This window comes from Cebus imitator, unplaced genomic scaffold (assembly GCF_001604975.1).
Source record: "Cebus imitator isolate Cc_AM_T3 unplaced genomic scaffold, Cebus_imitator-1.0 Scaffold170, whole genome shotgun sequence".
Taxonomy (NCBI): domain Eukaryota; kingdom Metazoa; phylum Chordata; class Mammalia; order Primates; family Cebidae; genus Cebus; species Cebus imitator.
The window spans coordinates 2592184-2600001 of record NW_016107485.1 but is presented as its reverse complement, the minus strand read 5'-3'; the positions used below and the strand labels follow the sequence as shown (position 1 = coordinate 2600001).

General features: G+C 47.0%; 1 protein-coding gene across 1 annotated transcript; it reads right to left on the bottom strand.

Moving 5' to 3' along the window:
• Positions 1-340: 340 nt before the first annotated feature.
• TSSK4 (testis specific serine kinase 4) lies at positions 341-3511 on the bottom strand. The gene is made up of 4 exons (XM_017544716.2): positions 2963-3511; positions 2388-2602; positions 1380-1773; positions 341-626 (listed from the first exon to the last, which is right to left on the bottom strand). The coding sequence occupies exons 1-4, from the start codon at positions 3191-3193 to the stop codon at positions 435-437; spliced, it is 1032 nt and encodes a 343-aa protein (XP_017400205.1). The 5' UTR covers positions 3194-3511; the 3' UTR covers positions 341-434.
• Positions 3512-7818: the final 4307 nt, after the last annotated feature.

The window sequence follows — 7818 nt, the reverse complement described above, 5'->3', positions numbered from 1 at the left end:
AGCTACTCAGGAGGCTGAGGCAGGAGAATTGCCTGAACCCAGGAGGCGGAGGTTGCGGTGAGCCGAGATCGCGCCATTGCACTCCAGCCTGGGTAACAAGAGCGAAACTCGGTCTCAAAAAAAAATAAAAAATAAAAATAAAAATAAAAAAAAAATAAAGCGTCCCAAAATAGTGTTAATCCGAGCACCCCATCCCCTCTGAGCCACATCATGAATTACACTATTGATTTAACACAGTGTCAAGATTATTGGTTACAGGCTCTGCGCAGAAATCCCTCTCCTATCCCAGCAGTGTTCCTTGCTATAAGATTCCCTTGAGAAAAGAGTGTCTTTGACCCTAGTTGATGAAACTAAATCAGACTTAGATTTATTTTTGGTATAAAATATTTTTAGCCTAAGACCCTCCTGCTTTGCTCCTCTCTCAGCACCCTTCTTCAGCCATTTTCAGGTCGTAATTCCAAGGATTGGTGACGATTAGTGGTGGCGTGGAGCTGGCACATGGCCTCAAGCAGCCTGATCTCATGGGCGGGTTGCTCAGGCTGGAACTTGAGCACCCAGGGATCCTTGATGATATCCAGGATGGTGACACGCTTAGCAGCTTGGCATAACATCTGAAGGACCAGGTTCTAGAGCAGGGGAGAGAGAGGTCTTGCCTGAGTTTTTCTCTATTGTACCACACACAGTGAGCAGGTGGACCTAAGAAAGAAGCAGGATAGCCTATCATACCACTCTTGTCAAACGGGGTGTGGCTCTGATTTTATCTTGGAGAGCCAGGCAGTTAACCCCCTGGAAGGGGAGTGAAAAGTTCCTTGGAGGGAATGCTTTCCATAATCCCCTTCTGGCCTAAAGAGGCAGAGGCTGGAACCTGCATATCAAGCAAGGTTTGGAGCCTACTGGTTGGCCCTTTATGCCTTCCATACTATTTTTTTTTTTTTTGAGATGGAGTCTGTCACCCAGGCTGGAGTGCAGTGGCACCATCTCAGCTCACTGCAACCTCCACCTCCCTGGTTCAAGCGATTCTCCTGCCTCAGCCTCTTGAGTAGCTGGGATTACAGACAGGCACCCGCCACTCGGACCCAGCTAATTTTTGTATTTTTATTAGAAACGGGGTTTCACCATGTTGGTCAGGCTGGTCTTGAACTCCTGACGTCGTGATCCACCCACCTTGGCCTCCCAAAGTGTTAGGGATTACAAGCGTGAGCCTCCACACCTGCTGACTCCATTCTATTATAGGGCAGGAGCTAGTGTGTGAAATGGCTCTCGTGTGGGAAGAGCCTTACCCCAGGGTTGGGAGGCCTAGGTTGGGTGACCTAGGATGGATATTCACCCCTCCCTGTGGGTCATCCCTGAGGCCTCAGCCCTGCTTGGGTAGCCAGTACCTTGCACTCCTGGGAGATGGTGAGGTTAGGTGGGAAAGTGACCTCCTTCTGAGTCTCTCTCAGCAGCTTTTTGAGATTGGTGTCATCAAAGGGCAGATGAGCGACCACTAGAGTGTAAAGAATGACACCCATGCTCCAGGTGTCAGAGAGGAAAGGGTTGTAGGGCAAACCTAGTAAGATCTCCGGGCAGGCATAAGCAAAGCTGCCACAGTAAGTCTGGCTGAGGTGGGAAAAGCAGTTCACTTGGCGGTAAGACGCGCTATGACCCACATGGTGGTTAGAAGGCACCATCTTGGCAAAGCCAAAGTCCGATATCTTCACGTTCTCCTGCTTGTCCAGCAACAGGTTCTCCAACTTTAAGTCCCTACCAGCAGCAGAAAGGCTGGGCGTCAGGCTGGGGAGAGGGCTTAGTTTTAGACTGGGAGCTGAAGGGCCAGGGGTCAGAGGATAAGGAGAGTCCAAAGTGAGGAGAGAGAGAGGATGGTATCTGAAGACCACTGGGAGCTCACCATTGTATTTCATAAAATGCTCTCCAGGATGGGCGTGGTGGCTCACGCCTGTAATCCCAGCACTTTGGGAGGCCCAAGGCAGGCGGATCACAAGATCAGGAGTTCAAGACCAGCCTGATCAACATGGTGAAACCCCATCTCTACTAAAAATATAAACATTAGCTGGGCATGGTGGCATGCGCCTGTAACCCCGGCTACTTAAGAGGCCGAGGCAGGAGAATTGCTTGAACCCAGGAGGCAGAGGTTGCAGTGAGCTGAGATGGCACCATTGCACTCCAGCGTGGAGGCGACAGAGCAAGACTCCATCTCGGAAAAAAACAAAAGTTCTCCATGCAGTGAGTACTTTATCAGTATCCTTAACCACATGATTATAATAGAGTGCATGAATAGGCCTAGATATTTAGGAGGGAGTTTGAGAGAGGAAAAGAGCAGGAAATGAGAGCTGTGCATAAAACCCCCTTGAAAGCAAAGTCCCCAGTCTGGGTGGCAGCGACCTCACCGGTGCACGATGCCCTTGCTGTGCAGGTAGGCAATACCCAGGGTCAGCTGGGAGAACCACTTGCCAGCAAGGGGCTCAGAGCAGGCCCCATAGCGCTGGATCCATTCCAGGACGTCACCACCCTGAGCCAGCTCCAGAATGATGTATACTCGAGATGTGGTCTCAATGGCCTGATAGAAGTTGATGAGGTACTTGTGCCGCAAGACTTTCATTACCTGACCCCAGAAGAAGGACCCATCAAACCTGGGAAGGGAGAACCCTGACTTCACTCCCAGCCATCTCCTACCCTTAGCTACTTACTTAGAACTTTGCAAAAGGATCAACCCCTGAACCTCAGAGAACTAGTAGCCTGTGGGCAAACCCTATGTTTTGCACTTTTACTTTTTGTGGGGCTGGAGGTGAGTGGGTGGATAGGAAAGAGGTTTAATTTACATAAATCTTCCTAGCTGCTTAGTGAGACATTTAGTTCTGGTTTGGGGGTTTCTGGCCCCACCCCTTCTGGCCATACCCCTTCTGAGAAACCTCAAGCAGCTTAGTACCAAGCTCCAGTTCCCTCTTCCAGCGCCCTTTCTAACCTGTATCTCACGGGGCAGGAACTTGTTAAGATAGTCGTCAGAGGCCTTCTTCTTTGAGATGATCTTGACTGCCACCATGATCTTCTGCTTTGTGTAGAAAGCCTCATATACTGTTCCATAGGAGCCATTGCCAATGACCTTGCCCACCTCATAACCATATTCATCCATGATGGAGTGGTAGGCTGTGGCTGTGGTGGTTGGTGCTGCCTCTGATACATCTACCTTCCCCATGGTGTTGGGCTTGCTGAGAGCAGGGAGCTTTACTACTTGGAAGCCTCCTATACAAAGCCAACACCTTGAGCCGCTGAAGGCTAGGGTATCAAAGTGAAATAGGTCTCCAAATGGTTGCCTATATAGTCACACGAGTCTGGGATGCTGGCTCAGCCCTCCACTAGCAACTTGGAGGGGGAAAGAAAGAGAAGCAGTTCTTTTTGTCTCCTCTGGCTGTTACTTCCTCCTTTTGGTTATGGAACTCCTCAAGGTCTCATGTTCCGAATACATCACAATCCACCTCCTATCCGTCTGTTGGCCACAAAACTTAAGAATGAACTACAGGCTGGGCGCGGTGGCTCAAGCCTGTAATCCCAGCACTTTGGGAGGCCGAGGCGGGTGGATCACGAGGTCAAGGGATCGAGACCATCCTGGTCAACATGGTGAAACCCCGTCTCTACCAAAAATACAAAAAATTAGCTGGGCATGGTGGCGCGTGCCTGTAATCCCAGCTACTCAGGAGGCTGAGGCAGGAGAATTGCCTGAACCCAGGAGGCAGAGGTTGCGGTGAGCCAAGATCGCGCCATTGCACTCCAGCCTGGGTAACATAAGTGAAACTCTGTCTAAAAAAAAAAAAAAAGAATGAACTACAGTGTGAAACATACTCATTCCCAGAGGTACCTTCCAGTCTGGTGACACTCCTCCTAACGATCAGCCCCATCATTGATATATGAGTACTGACTATGTAACAGACAGTGTACTGAGTACTTGGATAAAATGTTACCCAAATGTCATGCCAGACCCTTCCTTCTTCCTCAATCCCTACATAAAATCTATCATCAAATCCTGTCTCTGCTACCTCCTACTTATCTCTTTAATGATACACTCAAGGCTTTCTGAGCCTACTGCAGCCCCTTAGTTCAATAAGGCCAGTAGAGACACAATGATCCTAAAGTTTATAATGCAGCATGAGAAATATGAGTGTGAAAGTATTATAACTGTAAGGTATTCAACATGTTCTAGGAAAATCTAACCTTGAAATGCATGCTTATCATGACCCAGAACTCTCTAGTTTTCCTCCACTCCTCTGGTCATTCCTCAGCCTTCACTGAAGCTATATTTTTCTCCATTCATTCCTGAATCATATCCCAAGTGTTCTGTCACAGGCTTTATTTTCTCCAACCTTCACATTCTCCCTTAATGATCTTGTTCACACCCATGATGTCAATACTACATTTATGCTGACTGATCCTAATTTCATCTCCATCCCATGTATCTCTGGAGTTCAGATAGAGCAGCCAATATTACATGGCCATGTCTGTCCCAGGCATGGAACTTGCCATATCTGCCTCGAACTTAACCATATCAAAAATTGAACTTATTTTCTTCTCTCAGACCTTTCTGTGAGTTGTACATTAATCACCCTTAATTTAGACACTCAAATGTCATCCCAAACCTTCCTGCCTCAGCCCCTACATTCAATCTATCACCAAATCCTGTCTCTTTTACCTCCTGATTATCTAATAATACTGAGCCCACTGCCACTCCCTTAGCTTACACCTCCATCATTGAACAGATTGCCCCAGCCAGCCTTCTGCTCCCCTCCAGTCTGTCCATCCTTAAGACTAAAGCATAAATCTGATTTTATTTCCATTTGAAACAATTCAGTGTCTCCTCATTCTCCTCTGGATCAAGTCCATCCAAATTGTTTCATACAGCATTAAGTCTGATCCTCCTTGCCTCCCCAATTTTATTTTTTAACACACAAATACAGAAAAAAAACACTTCTGTATTTGTTTGCCACAAATACAGAACAATATTTGTTTGCCACAAATACAGAAAAGCAGTTATTTGGTTTGCTTCATCCAAACAACTGCTTTTCTGTATTTGTGGCAAACTAGTACTCTTCTTGAGAACTTGGCATAGGAGCTGTTTTAAAGACGACTTTACTGACTGCTCAAGCTTCACTTAGATATTCCTTTTTCCTAGGTGCTCCCATACCTTGTCACAGCACCTAACACAGTGTCTGTAATTGCTTCTCTTGCTTGCCTCTCCCACTAACCTATAAAGGGAGGTCAACTGATCAGAAGAGACAGATGAATTGCAGAGAACAGAAAAGAGCTGGTTTGGAAAATAAGCAGCATTGAGGGCCCAACTGAGGTTGGAGAACACAGCTTGTCCATAGACACATATTATAGTGTTGTGATTCTTTTTAGCATCTTGGTTATAGGTACTCGAATGCTGATGGATGATTTAGGGTTTTGCTTGGCAGCTGCAATGAAACAACTTGATGGGAGACGGGCATCAAGAACACAAGCAAGAATGTGGCTGAAACGATGGAACGCAGAATCTAAGCTGCATGGGTAAGGAAGATGATATGGTTTGGATCTGTGTCCCCAACCAAATCTCATGGTCAATTGTAATCTGCAGTGTTGGAGGTGGGGCCTGATGGGAGGTGACTGGATCATGGAAGTGGGTTTCTCATGAATGGTTTAGCACTGTCCCTCTTGGTACTGTTCTCACAATAGTGAGTTCTCATACGATGTGGTCATTTAAAAAAAGTGGATAGCACCTTCCTCTTTGGCCTCTTGTTCCTACTCCTACTATGTGAAATACCTGCTCCCCTTTCGCCTTGTGCCATGATTGTAAGCTTCCTGAGGCCTCCCTAGAAGCAGATGCCAGCGTTATGCTTCCTGTACAACCTGCAGAACCACAGGCCAATTGAAGCTCTTTTCTTATAAATTACCTAGTCTCAGGTATTTATTTATAGCAGTACAACTGACACAGAAGACAAGCTAGAAACTGGCCAAACGGGCGGGTGGTGGCTGGAAATTGCAGGTCTCAGTGGAATGGGAAAACAAGTTTGGTCACAGAGGAGTTATTTAGATTTAAGATTTTGTGGCCAGGTGCGCTGGCTCATGCCGGTGATCCCAGCACTTTGGGAGGCCGAGGGGGGTGGATTGCTTAAGGTTAGGAATTCAAGACCAACCTGATCAACATGGTGAAACCCCATCTCTACTAAAAATACAAATACTAGCTAGGTATGGTGGCAGGTACCTGTAATCCCAGCTACTTGGGAGGCTGAGGCAGGAGAATTCCTTGAAGCAAGAAGGTGGAGGCTGCAGTGAGCCGAGATCACGCCACTGCACTCCAGCCTGGGCAACAGAGTGAAACTCCATCTCAAAAAAAAAAAAGATTTTGTGTGGTGGGTGTATTAGGCCATTCTTGCATTGCAATAAAGAAATACCTGAGGCTGGGTACTCTTGCTCATGCATGTAATCCCAACACTTTGGGAAGCCAAAGCAGGTGGATTACCTGAGCCCAGGAGTTCAAGACCAGCCTAGGCAACATATCAAAAACCCATTTCTATTAAAAATACAAATATTAGCCAGGTGTGGTAGTGTGTACCTATAGTCTCAGCTACTCAGGATCGCTTGAGCCTGGGAGGTAAAGATTGCAGTGAACCAAGATCGCACCATTGCTCTCCAATGTGGGTGACAAAGTGAGACCCTGTATCAAAAACAAACAAAAACTTGAGACTGGGTAGTTTGTAAAGAAAAGAGGTTTAGGCCAGGTGTGGTGGCTCACACCTGTAATCCCAGCACTTTGGGAGGCTGAAGTGGGCAGATCAAGAGGTCAAGAGATTGAGATCATCCTGACCAACATGGTGAAAACCCCTCTCTACTAATAATACAAAAATTATCTGGGTATGGTGGTAGGTGCCTGTAGTCCCAGCTACTCAGGAGGTTGAGGCAGAAGAAGAGCTTGAACCCGGGAGGTGGTGGTTGCAGTGAGCCAAAATATCACACCACTGCACTCCAACCTGGCGACAGAGCAAGACTCCGTCTCCCACACACACACAAAAAAGAGGTTTCATTGGCTCACGACTCACCGTTCTGCAGACTGTATAGGAAGCATGGTGCTGGCTCAGCTTCTGGGTAGGCCTCAGGAAGCTTACAATCATAACAGAAAGTGAAAGGGAAGCAGGGACATCACATGGTGAGAACAGGAGTGAGAGAGTTGTAGGGGAGGTGGCGCACACTTTTAAACAACCAGGTCTTGTGGGAACTCATATGGTGAAGACTACACCAAACCATGAGGGATCCTCCCCTATGATCCAAACACCTCCCACCAGGACCCACCTCCAGCATTGGGGATTATATTTCAACATGAGATCCAGCCAGGGATAAATATCCAAAGTATATCAGTAGGGGACAGAGGGGCAGAGGAGAGAACATAGGAAGAATCCAAATTCTTTTATCTTCCATTCTCCAAAACAGAACAAATACTCTAAGAACAGATTATACCATAGGCTAGCAGTAAATTCCCATTTATTGACAGTCTGACCTTGCTGGCAGGATGGTTCCAAAGTTCTGTTGGAAGCCAGTTCTACATCCTCAATCTAGCAAGATGAGCAGTTTTCCAGGGCACATCATGGTAAGGGGGGCCCACCCAATGTTGTCCATCTGATCCCACAGGCTGGCCCCCGGATAGGTAACTTGGTGGCAATTCTAGTCTCTCGTCATGTACAGGGTTTAGGTAAACCAGTTCATGCAATGATCATGTATTAAGCTGCCTGATAGATACAAAAACACTGCTAGGTCCTGAGGAAACAGAGTTGTATAAATTACAGTCTTCCTGTGAGG

Excerpts from the sequence above, each read along its gene's own strand:
- TSSK4 (XM_017544716.2), bottom strand. The coding sequence starts at position 3,193 with ATGGGGAAGGTAGATGTATCAGAGGCAGCACCAACCACCACAGCCACA. Across the intron at positions 2,603-2,962 it reads TCCTGCCCCGTGAGATACAG|GTAATGAAAGTCTTGCGGCA; the intron begins GTTAGAAAGGGC and ends TTCTGGGGTCAG. Across the intron at positions 627-1,379 it reads CCATCTCCCAGGAGTGCAAG|AACCTGGTCCTTCAGATGTT; the intron begins GTACTGGCTACC and ends CCCCTGCTCTAG.